Source organism: Alligator sinensis, unplaced genomic scaffold (assembly GCF_000455745.1).
Source record: "Alligator sinensis unplaced genomic scaffold, ASM45574v1 scaffold573_1, whole genome shotgun sequence".
Taxonomy (NCBI): Eukaryota; Metazoa; Chordata; order Crocodylia; family Alligatoridae; genus Alligator; species Alligator sinensis.
Window position 1 is genome coordinate 4,093,233 of NW_005841877.1, and position 13,392 is coordinate 4,106,624.

General features: G+C 41.3%; 1 protein-coding gene and 1 long non-coding RNA gene across 2 annotated transcripts in view; one reads left to right on the top strand and one right to left on the bottom strand.

Annotated features, from left to right (window-relative positions):
* Positions 1-2,638: 2,638 nt before the first annotated feature.
* On the top strand, positions 2,639-11,227 carry LOC112549170. Its single transcript, XR_003092507.1, has 4 exons — positions 2,639-2,694; positions 9,380-9,475; positions 9,936-10,022; positions 10,804-11,227. It is a non-coding gene; the product is annotated as an uncharacterized LOC112549170 (long non-coding RNA).
* ESM1 (endothelial cell specific molecule 1) overlaps positions 5,087-13,392 on the bottom strand; it is a 12,299-nt gene continuing 3,993 nt past the window's right edge. Inside the window, exons 2-3 of the mRNA XM_006017290.2 lie at positions 11,387-11,542; positions 5,087-7,529 (exon numbers count right to left, since the gene is read on the bottom strand). Of these exons, the coding sequence (XP_006017352.1) occupies positions 7,429-7,529; positions 11,387-11,542 (257 nt within the window). The 3' untranslated portion in view covers positions 5,087-7,428. The remainder of the gene's footprint in view (positions 7,530-11,386; positions 11,543-13,392) is intronic.

Here is a 13,392-nt window from a genome sequence, read left to right on the forward strand (position 1 = left end):
ACATTAAAACAGAACATAGTGTTTAATGATAGAAAATAAAAAGTAAAATGAAGAAGTGAATGATAAAACAAATAATTCTATCTGATTTTGGCCTTTATTGTGCAAATAATGCAAATCCCTCCAAGGAGTATAAGACAGGCTCTAAAGTATGAAAAGGATGACAGATTGTTTTTTCTTCACTAGCCCAGTATTAGTATTTCCTATTCATGGAGATATCCATTTACCCCTTATTTCTTCAAAAAACAAACAAGACCACAAATAATGATTTAAGTCATCTATCTCATTCTTTCCACAAGAGCATATTCTGTCTGAATATGGAGTCTGATATCACCTGCCCATTACAACTGCTGATCTCATTACAGCAAATCACAATCTAGTAATGGCCTTCAATTGTTTAAAGTTTTGCATAGACAGGTAAGTTTCTGGACCAAAGGAGAGTTTTTTATTAATTTAAAAAGGGGGAATTCAAGACAGTCTTACTGGCAGCAGATCTGTCTGCATGCTGGCATCTTTAATGCTTCAATTTATGTCCGGTTTTAAATACAGGGAAAATATTGGTTCAGTGACTTAAAACATTTCCCAAGCCATTTGTCTGGAGGAGTATAAAGATGTTATTTAACCATCCAAACTTGGGCTCATTTGGCAACGGAGGGGCTTCTAGAATGCATTTATTCGGGTATCCGGTAGGTGTAAAAAGATCTCATTTTCATCCAGTAATTTAGAGTTCTTAACTGAGTTAAGGTGGTCACATTTATGAGTCCAATTTAAGAGCACATGAGCCCTCCCATTGTAGAATTAGGTAGAGATAAAAGCCAACCTAAAAAAAAGTTATTTGAAATCTTTTCGGATTTTGCATGGGCCAGAGGATCAGCACCCCAGAGCTCTGCTCCATGCAATAAAATTGATTCTACCTTGGATTATAGATCTTTAGTACTTCCAGAACCACTCCTCTGTCTGCCTTTCCGTAAAAAGGTAAAGCTCCATCTACAGCTTGTTTTCAATGTGCTAATTCCAGCTCAGGTTTTTGCTAAAGTAGATTCCAAGGTACTTAAAGGAGGATGCTACCTTTATCTTCTTTTTCTGTAAAAAAAATCTTGTTTCCTACTTTCATTTCCAAAGAGCAATACCTTGGTTCTAGCTGTGTTGATTTTTAAGCTATTTGAGTTCAATACTGTTAAAAGGCATCTAATAATCTTTGGAGGCCTCTTTGGGTGCATATACATGAGTAGCAAGGCTGCTCCGACATGCAGTTAATTACAGTGTGTCAGAGCAGACTCGATTAACCGAGTCTGCTGGAGTGTGGTAATATAATTATTGTAATTACCATAATTGTTGTAATAATGTCATTACCATGCTCCTGCGACGCCAGCATCTCATGTATCAGCATCCCTGCACTGAAAAATGGTGGCAGGGACACTTTAACTAAAACTCAGTCAACAAACTTTAGTTAAACGCCTCCGCCACTATTTTTCACCACAGTGATGTTGATACATGAGACCCCTCCCCTCCTCCCAGAGCATGTATATAAACGCTCTTTAAGATTGTGACAGAATGAATGCATTATCTGCATAAAGCAAGAGAGGGACAGGAACATTTCAAATTATGGGTGCATGGAATTAATTCCCTGTTAGCACATTTTAGATCATTCAAGAATTGAAAAGTAGCAGAACAAGCAAACATCCTTGCCATGTCCCTGTCTTAGTTGGGAATCTACTGGATTGGATATTGCACTGTCAATGTTGTGTTAAAATATTAAGTGATGTTTAATTGTAAGAGAGCTTTGTCCATTGATGTTATTCCCAGTTTCTTCCATAGTTTTAATCTGTCTATGGAGTCAAAAGCTCCCTTGAGATCGATGAAGGCTACATACGGGTGATTTTGTCTTTTAAAAAATGTAGATGCCAAGTAATGCAGCACCAGAAGAGTCTTCTCTAAAACCAGCCTGTTGTTCCCTCAAAATATTATTTTCAGAGATCCATGTCTGAAGGTGAAAAAGTAAATGTCTCCCAAGTATTTTGGCAGGAATACACATAATGCTAATGGGGTGGTAGGATGTGGGATCTCTCTTATCACCATTTTTAAAAATTGGGGCTATTGTATTTTCATTCCAATACTTTGGATAAATGCCTTCAAAAATAATTATATTAAAAAGTTTGGTCAGAATTAGGCACCACCAGTCAATGAATTCCTTGAGAATATCTGGAGGGGCATCAGGTCCAGAGGCCTTTCCATTTCTCAGTAAGGATATCTATGATGTTACTTGAGCTTCAGAGGTAAGATCATAGAAATAAAGAAGGAATGAAGCTTAACAGGGATTTTACAAATACAAAGCAGAGAAAGAAACAAAAAATCTAGAACAAATGGATACATCTCAAGGACAGTACAGAAGACCAAAGTTTGCTGCTTCAGGCACAGGTTTGGACTAGATGACCTCTGAAACAGTGGTTCTTAACCTGTGGGTCATGACCCAAAAGTGGGTCACAAGAATATTTGAAAGGGTTGTAATGTGAACAGTCACAGAAAAACTCGGGAAAGTGCTGGTTTCCTCTTGCAGGCTGGCAGCCTTCCAGCCTGCAAGGAGTTGCTTGGAGCGATTGGAAGCAGGGGCACCACGTGCGTCTGTGCACACACGTTGCAAGTCGCCGGCATACAGCTAGGCAGGGTGGTGGGAGCAGCCCCAGCCACTGGATACAGGTAAGTCTATGGGGAGTGGGAGTTGGAGGGCTGGGGTTTGGGGACTGTCCAGGGGGCTGTGTGTGTGTGTGTGTGTGTGTGGGTGTGTGTGTGTGTAGCAGGGGTGTGTGGAGGAGATGGGGCGGGGGGGTGCCTGCCGGTGCTGGAGGAAGGTGTCCAGGCACTGGTTCAGGGGGAGGTGCCTGCTCCTCTAGTAGGGGAAGAGGGCGGGGGGACTCTTCAAGGATGTCAGGGAGCTGTGTGGCCAGGCTGGCAGCACCAGGGCCAGTGCCCATGCTCGCAGAGGTGAGGTTGCCAGGAAACAGTGCCTGGTGGGGGGAGCCATAGCCAGGCCACCTGGTGTGATGTAGGAACCCCAGCCCAGAGTGATGGGTACCACAGGCCTCCTCTCCTCATCCGTCAAGCCCATGCTGGGGCTGGACTTGCTCTGCTTCTGCAGTGCATGAGCCAGAGCCACTGCAGCTGCCATGCTCCAGCCCAGGCAGAACAGGGGCAGCTGGGGGCTCCCTCCAGCAGGGCTGGGGTGGGGCAGGAGGTTGCAGGTCAGGATTGAGGGGCACAAGTAGGGCTGGTGGGGGCTATGAGTTGGGTGTAAGGGGTACTGGCAGGGCTAGGAAGCTGTGGGTCAGGAGTGAGGGGCACCATCAGAGCCAGATAGTTGCAGCTTGGTAGTGAGGGGCACCAGAAGGGCCAGGGGGCTGCAAGTTAGGAATGAGGGGCACTGACAGGGCCAAGGGGCTTTGAGTCGGGAGTGAGGGGCACTGGCAGAGCCGAGTGGCTGCAAGTCATACATTCATAGATTCATAGATTCATATATGTTAGGGTTGGAAGGGACCTCAATAGCTCATCGAGTCCGACCCCCTGCATAGGCAGGAAAGAGAGCTGGGGTCAGCTAGATGCTTATCTAACCTCCTCTTGAAGACCCCCAGGGTAGGGGAGAGCACCACCTCCCTTGGGAGCCCGTTCCAGACCTTGGCCACTCTAACTGTGAAGAAGTTCTTCCTAATGTCCAATCTAAATCTGCTCTCTGCTAGCTTGTGGCCATTATTTCTTGTAACCCCCGGGGCGCCTTGGTGAATAAAACCTCACCAATTCCCTTCTGTGCCCCCGTGATGAACTTAAGTCAAGCGTGAGGGGCACCAGCATTTTGCATTGTGCATATTGCATGGTGATGAATGTCACTTGGGAGTAATGGAGGGCCACATGTTGATATTGCTGTTAATGTTTTCCTGTTGAGGTTGATTTCTGTCTTTAAAATTAAGACTGTTGAGATGCTTTAACTTGCAGTGTGTAATAAGTATTTTGGGGCCAAAATACCTGTGTACTTCCTACTTAAACTTTTTACTGGGTCAGAACTGGCCATCAATGTTTACAAATGGGTTCTGGTGCACAAAAGGTCGAGAACCACTGCTCTAGAGGTCCCTTCCAGCCCTACTTCTCTAGGATACTAAGTGCTGATCTGAAAAGGAAAAACTGAGCAGGAAGGGTAATGACAAATGTGAAGGCAGCAGGAGGAAAGGACAGAAAATAAATGAAGGGAAGTAAACTAACAAAAACCTATAATCAAGAAGGCAACACAATTATTCTAAATGATTAATGGAAAGTGAATTTTAATGTGATTTAATTTTACCTATATTTCAACAGCACAGAAATAAAGTGAAAAAAACAGAAAACCCTGAATTAGATCATTTTTAACATGCAGCTAACCAGCTTCTCTTTTATGAACAAAATAGTTATTAACTGTTGTTTTAAGCATTTTAGAATAGTGTTAAACCTCAAACACTGTAAGTACCACATGGCAGGAAGTCAAAGCCAACATAAAATATGCTAGTTTGTACTATCCCAGCTTAGGCAGTGAGCATTTTATGAGACAAACAAATTAGGGACTTGGCAAACAATTCAAAATGAATCCAAATTGTGTGTGTTCTAACCTGCTAAGTTAACCTTAGTTTTGCTTGACTCCAGCAAGGTCTATACTTGTCTCCTGGCTTTCATTTTTTCACTGTTATAATGGGTAGTAGTGGTAAAAGTGCTATCTACTTCTCCAGTGTTAAGCAGCCCAATGGTAAAAATGCTACCTGGTTCATGAATCTGCACTAGTATCTGAATCAGGACTCATAGTAGAGATGATATCTTTTATTAGACCAACAAGATTTTTGCAAAAAAAGTTATTTAATCGCAAGCTTTCGGGCACAAACACATCAGGCATTGGAGAAAAGATTGTAAAAGTTCTCCTGGGTAGAAATGAAAGTTCGTATTTCATAGGATTTCACAGAGGAGTCAATAGATGGAAAACTCCTCTGGGCAGTCAGTTCATAGCTGGTATGGAGCCTCTCACCTCCTGTGAGGATCTGCAATGATGCAGATTACCTTGAAACAAAGGCAGGAGCAGGATCTCAGGTTTCAGGTGGTCATAGCTGCTTCCTACTTGGGAAAATATGAAGATTTCATTTCAAAAAATTAATTGCTGAATAACAAAAAAATGAATACAAAAAATAGTATCTGAATTGCTTTTTTACCAATCATTCTCCTTGATGGTCACAAAGATTGGAATTTTTTAGGTATAAAGGACAGTGTTTGCTCACTTCATAATGTTCCACTGGAACCTATTTTGGTTACTAATACTTTTTTAAAATTAGCTGGCCTCTGTTTCCCTTAACAAGAGCTAGTGGGAAAAGTTAAAGAAATTTCATAAATTTGATGGGAAAACAGTAAATAATAGATGTTCTAAAAACATTTGGAATTGTTTCCATCCACTATTTTTTTTGCTAGATTTGAACCTTATTAAAGTTTAAATAATCTTTATGGATCTGGAACCAAATTTTTGTCCATTGTATGCCGGTAATTTGCTGTATGTATAGCAACATCTCTTATGCCAGTGTCTATTTTACAGTGTGATTCAAGATGGACACAAAAGACAGTTATACTTTTTTTAATTATTGAACAATAATAAACATATACTTTAAAAAAACCCAACAGCTTATTAGATTTACATTCATGACACTGATGCAAATAAAAAAAAAACATTTAATGTAAGTAAATACTAATATCTACGACATTCTTTAAATAACTTTTCCAGTCTACGAGAAGAAGGCAGGTATAAGCCTCTTCTCATTGAAGTCAAGGCAGAAATCACTATTGGCAGCAATACATATAGAATCATTTCAGTGGCATGTCAGTATTCCACAGCTATGCAGCATTTTGCAGTGATATTGTCTGTACCACTATTGTTGTGACTGACACTTTTTCCATTAATACCTCCATCTCAAACATAAAAATGCAGTCCCATCTAAGACATGGTATATGTCAACCTTGGATTTGCTTTTCATGGCACTGTAATGAGAGAGTACATTTTTTCATTTTAGTTTGTGGATGTTTTCTGCTACTTGTCTTTTTATGGCCTGATTAAAGCTCACTATAGTCAGCAGAAACAATCAAACTGATTTTAATGAGCTTTGGGTACAGGGTTATACCTTAAGAACATTTGGGGGGGGTGTTCTTTAGTTGCATTCTTTTAAATGTGCTTTCAAATGATGCTGTATTGCTGCCAGTGTGATCTACTCCTTCTCTCAGTGAAGTTGATGACAGAACTCATATTGATTTAAACTGAAAGAGAATGAAGGCTGATGTATTTTATGAGCCTGGTCCTCAGACCATGTGAGCTCCATCTCAATAACAGTATATTTACTGTGTCTAGGGACCTGGCTTTTTAAAAATGTATTAATAAATCATAATGTCATTGACTTTTGCAAAGTGTCAGCTATATGCCAGATATAGACTAATTAGCCACTCCTACAATCTCCCATGAAAGTAGTTCCATTATTTAAATGAGATCCCTGGCGTGAATAGGGATGACTCATGTGAGTAAGGGGTTGAAGGTTGTGCACTAAGAAATGCTTGTAGATCAAAAAATAGATAAAAAATAGATAAATTTAAGTAATCCTAAGCAGCTTCTTTAATTCCAGTTCCTTGTATAGAAACTTGTATTACTGATAAATGCTTATTTATGCTGATACTCCAATGCTCCTTCAAAGATATTGCCATCTATTGGACACAAAAGCCACTCTTATTTCAGAAATATTTCGTAATACTATGATTTTACACAGGCTCAGGTAAGATAAGCACATTGTAGAAGGCTATATGATAATGATTTCTGTCAAAGTAGAAATATGTTAACATCCTGTTAGTTATCACAAAACTAACAAAAACCAGAATATTCAAAATGAATGTTGATTTATCAAATTCACACCATTGTGCCCTTTATAATATTATTTTGCTGGTGTGAGTCAAGCACATCAATTTTTAGCTTTGGATTTTCAAGCTTTTGTTGAGTTGCATCACTAAAACTTTGGCTCCACAACAGCAGGTTTTACACATCAAAAATCTCCATTGAGCTTAATGGGATTTTTCTATCAAGAGCCTGGAGGAAGAGCTCTTTAGCTACATATAAATGCAGGGATCTGGGCTTGGTTTTTCAATATTACTATACATTCAGCAATCCACAATATCTTTTAGTGTTCAAATACTTATCAAAACAAATATAAAAAATCATATACACTGTACAGTCTATTCATAAGTAAACATTTTTTCTGATGATGCATAGAATCACAACTGGTCTTCAGAGATTATAATTTCATATGCTGTAGATATACTGTCTTTTTAAATTGTGCTGTTGTATATTCAACCATCTCTGAGGAATGCATTCATCTGAGAGTCCTGTAAGTTGAGTAAATATCAGCGAGGGTTTAACCATTTCATTACTGGGGAGTCAATTCCTTTCTCCTTGACAAACTCCTCTTTGACAGCATTACCATCCCCTGATGCCATGTCATTATCTGAAAGTTAAAAAAGAAAGTTAATTTCATGTATATTGGCTGAATAAAATATTTTTATATAGCTATAACTGTAAGGTTGAAAACACTTCTGAAATTTTTTTGTTAATAATTCATCTTTCATCAGTTTATCTGTTTTCCTATAAAGTAATCTATTTGTACTGTTTTTCCAAAATTATGCCCTGGAAGGTATGTGGTGTAATAGTTTAAGCCCAGACAGAGTGTGAACAGATCTAAATTCAGTTTCCCATGGTAACTGTGTTCCTTTTCTTGATTCTTCCATGATGATATTATGATGAAATTTGTTAAATACTGCTCATCCTCAATTTAAATACTAGTTAGACAGTGTAAAAAAAATATCAGGAATGAATTCTTGGGCCCAGTAAAGACACTGAAGGTGTGTCCAGACAAGCGTGGCCGCGCAGTACGTGGCACTGCAAACACACTTGCAGTACCACATCCCGCACAGTCCAGTGTTCTCCATGCTGCAAGGGCATGCTCTGCACTGTGTTTTTCCCAAGGGTTTTTTTTGACCCCTGGATAGCCAGGGGTCAAAAAAAACACAGAAAAAAAGTGGAGCAATGCACACTTGGCCAGCACACACTGCTGAAAAGCAGAGCCAGGTCACCTGGAGCTGTGCTCCGCTGCCAGCTAGGTTCCACATGGCAGAATCGCCATGGCTGCAGCTCCAGGATGCCCCCAGGACCCAAGATAAGGCTTCTGGGTCCAGCATAGTGCTGGCCCCAGCCTCCCCTACCCCACCTGGGGCAACTTGCCACATGCCAAAGCACATGGCATGGGCGTTCCCCAGGGACAAGTAGGGGCGACACAAGGTGCACTGCTTCTACTTGTCCCCAGGGAACCAAACATCCATGCACACCCTGAGAGTTTTTCCATTCGCTTGTATGGAGTTAGGATTTTATCCCTTCATGCTTTGTATTTTATTCCTTTCCAACCACAGTTTATTTGGCTTTCGATTTTTTTCTGCTCCGTGATATAAAGTACAGTGTTGCTGCCTTCGTGTATGCATTACTTTGCTCCTACCTTCTAGGCGCGTCTACACGTATCGTTATGGCAACGTTGTTACTGTGCCATGATTTAGTACTTCCTTTTGGAGGTACTAAATCATGGTGCAGTAACAACCTGTGCTGCACCGTATGTGCTGCGCACGGTTATTTTTAGCAGCTACTTTGCCATAGTGAAGGACTATAAGGGGAGAGCATGTTGCTACAGTGACATAGCTGCTGGTCACATGTAGATGCCAGTGGATGCTAGGTCACCATAGCATGTTGCTACAGTGATGTGCCATCACATGTAGATGCGCCCTCTGTGTAGACCTATCTAGTGTGAATAAACTGCTTGAGGTTTTGGTTCACAATATGCTTGAAAAGAATCCAAAGCTTTGAGATTTGAATTGGTTCTGCTCACTTTTTTCTCTATAGTTACAAGCCTTTGCAATTCCATGTTTTGCATAGCCACTTTCCCAGCCATACCAAAATGTCCAAAAATTGTAAAAACTCTGTAAAGATATGGCAGAAGCAGATTCAGCTATCTGTATAATCTTTAAATAGAATGAATGCCAGGGACCATAATATAATATTATTTTCACTTACAAGTTTCTCCTAATATTTCATGGTAGTTGGGCTATATGTTGTGTGATGATATGTGACTATGCTAATTCAATGTATAAAGCTGTTCACTGAAAAAATTAAAGCATGTGTAAAGTTGCTTCTGCCTTCATCAGAAAAATGGTGTTTTTATTACCACATTGGAGCTAATGCATGAGGTGACATTCTGTTTTTTCCCCATAATATGTGCTGGAGTTTATTGTGTTGCATTAATTTCATGTGTAGATGCACCCACTGGCAACAAAATGAGAGAGACCTTCCATCTTTTGGTCCCAACAGATGAGTGGCTAGAGCTATTGCCTACTACAGCTTCTATCAAAGGTTTTTTTCTGTAACTCCATGTATAGCATCCTGACTATTACACCATTGGTCAGATATTTCCCAGACCCCTTCTCCAACATCCTTTTGAAGTTGGGCCACCAGTATACTCACTGGAAAATATAGATGGAGGCAATACCGTAGCAAGGGGGGGCAAGTGGGGCAACCACCCTGGGTGTCGAAGCAAAGGGGCGCCAACAGGTGCTGCCCAGCCAGGGCAGGGCATAGGATGCAGCCACAAGCAGCTTCTTTGGGGGTTGCAGGAATGGGGGGAGGATGGCTCCCGCCACTGCTTGCACTCCTGGGTATGGTATGGTCCTGGATGGAGGGCAGTAGAGGGGGGAAAGCTTCTGCTTCTAGAAGCAAGATCCTTAGCTGGAATGCAAGGCCTCCTCCCTTCCGAGCTAGCACCCACCACACTGAGCCACTTACATTCTAGCTTATTCTCTTCCCCTGGCCCCAGGTATCTTTCACAAACCTCCCACTCAGAGCTCAGGAGGGACAGCTTCAAAAGGAGCACCAGAGAAGGATCTGGATAACGGCTGAGATGGTATGGTAGTCCTCTGCTGGGAAGTCAAACCCCTTTAGGTGTAGGAGGCCTAGGAACTAGGTCCTCTAGCTTCTCAAAAGAGTATCCTAGTTACTCAGCTATTTGAGAAGAAGATGTCTCTCCCTCCTTCCCCCCTTTTTCTGAACCTAATTTCCAGTAGTTGTGGGTTTTGGTCAATTACATTTTTGGCATTTGAGGCCACTAGATGTCCCAGGTCCCATTGTATATGCCCAGGTTGAGCATGCACATAGTTGTCTATGGGCACATCTACATGTTGCCCTATGGTGACATAGGGACAGGCTACGTTGCTGTACAGCATGCTAAGGTGATGTAGCAATCACATGTGTCTACACGTGGTTGCCAGCTACATCACTAGCAACACACTCCCTGGGTATAGCATACTGCTATGGTGACATAGTGGTGAAATTTACCCATGTGCCACATGCACAGCGCAGTAACCACTCATACTGTGCCATGTTTTAGTACTTCTGAAAGAAATTATAAAGCATGGTGCAGTAGCAACGTCACTGTACAGAGACGTGTAGACACGCCCTATGTGCACAGATTCACAGATCCAGGAATAGAATTCCTACCTAAGTGTAATTCTGTTCCTGGATCTGTGAACCCATGCAAAAATGCCACATAAACATCCCAAAAATAGGACCCTTGGATTACAAGAAAGGGAACAGAATGTCACCCATGGTAACTAATATGTGACATAACCTCAACACTGAACAAGGCAACTGTAGTTTTCACACATCTGGGTTTTTTTGTTTTCCAGATCCAACTCCTGCCTCAGGGTTTCTCTATACTACACAACTTCTGCCTTTATAGCTATACCAGAATATCTATGTTGGTGGAGTCCTCTTCAAGAAGGCATGATATATTATGACAGAATGGCTTGAGAGACAGTTACATCCACTCCCCAAGTGACATAAACCAAACCATCAGAAGTCCCATTGTGTCAGGATGGCTGCATCCCCACCAAGGATTTTGCTAACATTGCTATGTTGACCAAAGACATGAAAAAGTCACACAGAGCCACAATAGCTATGCTTGGCAAACCTTTGATCTTAGATGGCCCAGCATGTGCAAAATGATAAACTACCTTACTCACTCTAAGATTGTAATGCATGCTATTTACTATATATTAGACCTATAGGGTGGGTATACCCAGAGGAAATTCTTGGCAAATTTAATGAATGTTAATATGAGCCCTTAATAATAAACAAAAAAAAGTGTATGTACTATTACTTATTTGTGTAGCTCCATCACTGTATATAAAACTCTCAGAAAATGCAGTGTGCTGGTAGATCACATACACAGAAGTTTCCACCAGAATCAAATATCTCATCAAATCTTACCAGTGTATGAAATAATTTTTCGTCTGTTTGGTGGCTTTGAAGCGGAGAGTTGGAAAAATGGGAACTTCAAACATTTTCCAGTTACTCTGTCACAGATGCCAGACTGACAGTTGCAAGCTTTTCTGCATTCTATTCCGTAGGTACCGTACGGACATTCTGAAAGAAGACAAATTAGAAACGTATATACCGAATCCTGAGCTGGGTAGGTCTGTTACTAGTATTTTTAATCTTATGGATGTTGTATTCTTAAAATAATTTTGTTTGGTATCGAAGCATTTTGAAATGACAAACTTTGCTTCAAATAGCTTACTGATTATATTCACTATTACATTACATAATGTACATGCATTATACATGTTACATCTTTCAAGAGTCATAATATGTGAAATAATCACTTAAAAAAAAAGTCTTCATCAAGGGGCTGAAAGAAGTCTCAAGAGGTCATCTAAGACAACCTCTGCTTAGCTCAGGATCTAACTATCCGAGACAAATTTTTGCCTAACTTGCACTTAAAGACGTGCAGTGATGGAAACTCCACTTCCTCTCTAGATAATCTGTTTCAGTTCTTAATCACTCTCAGACTTAGAAAATTATTTCTGATGTCCAACCTAAAACTCCCTTGCTACAATTTAAGGCCATTATTTCTTGTCCTGTCACCAGTGAATGTAGAGAACAATGAGTCTCCATCCTCTCTATCACAACTCTGGTTGTATTTGAGCAGTGTTAATAAATCTCCCTTATTTTCTAGTGCTATAAATTATACTGCATAATGTATACAAGGCTTCAGAAAAGTATGCAGAACCACCGACATGGTGTTTGCAGCCCAGCAGCTTCAAGAACAGTGCCAGGAACAGAACGTCAATGTTCTCCGCACGTTCATTGACCTAACCAAAGCCTTCAACATGGTGAAACACAAAGCCCTCTAGGAAATCATGAAGAAGTACAGATGCCCCAGAAAATTCATCAATATGGTTCGATAGTTCCACAAAAGCATGATGGCACACATCTTTGCAAATGGCGAATGCTCTGACCCCTTTCCAGTCACAAATGGTGTCAAGCAGGGCTGTGTGCTTGCACCTACCCTCTTCAGCATGGTATTCTCTGCCATGCTGTTGGATGCCTTCCAAGACAATGACCTTGGTATGGGGATCAGGTACCATTTTGATGGAGTCATCTTCAACCTGCACAGGTTCTGAGCAAGCTCCGAAGTCTGGACAGCCACGCTTTGCTACTTCCTCTTTGCTGATGACTGTGTGTTATGCGCAGGCTCACAGGCCAACATGCAATGGTCCATGGACCTATTCTTGTCACCCTGTGACAACTTCAGACTCACTATTAACATGAAAAAGACCGAAGTGATATTTCAACCTGTACCTGACACAACACTCCAGAAGCCACACGTATCAGTTACAGGCCCACAACTGTTGATAGTCGACAAGTTTGTCTATCTAGGCAGCATGCTCTCCTGTGCTGTCCACATCAATGATGAAGTCAACACGAGACTAGAGAAAACTAGCATGGCCTTTGGCAGACTCCATAAGTCAGTCTGGTACTGCAGAGGCATCAGAATGTCAATGAAACTGCAATGCCATCATTCTCCTGCCCCTCCTATCCCCTTTCAAGAATGCCTGACACTCACCTGCCGAAGAAAATCTTCTACAGTGAACTGTAAAATGGAGTACGCTCTTGCAGCGCACCAAAGAAGCAGTACAAGGACACCCTAAAGGTGTCCTTAAAGAGTTTCAGCATTGACCTGGAGTTGTGGGAGCAAATTGCTCACAACCATCCATCCTGGAGATCATCAATCCAGAACAGAGCACTGGCCTTTGAACAGCAATGCATGGCAGAAGCAATGAAGAAACACATGACCAGGAAAACAAAAACCTCTCATACCCAGTTCTCATCTCTTTCCTGCCCCTGCTGCAGCAGATTGTTCAAGGGTAAGATCGAGCTTGTGGGTTACATACCCACATGACCTAGCCTCCGCCCCATTCCCTTCTCTTTCC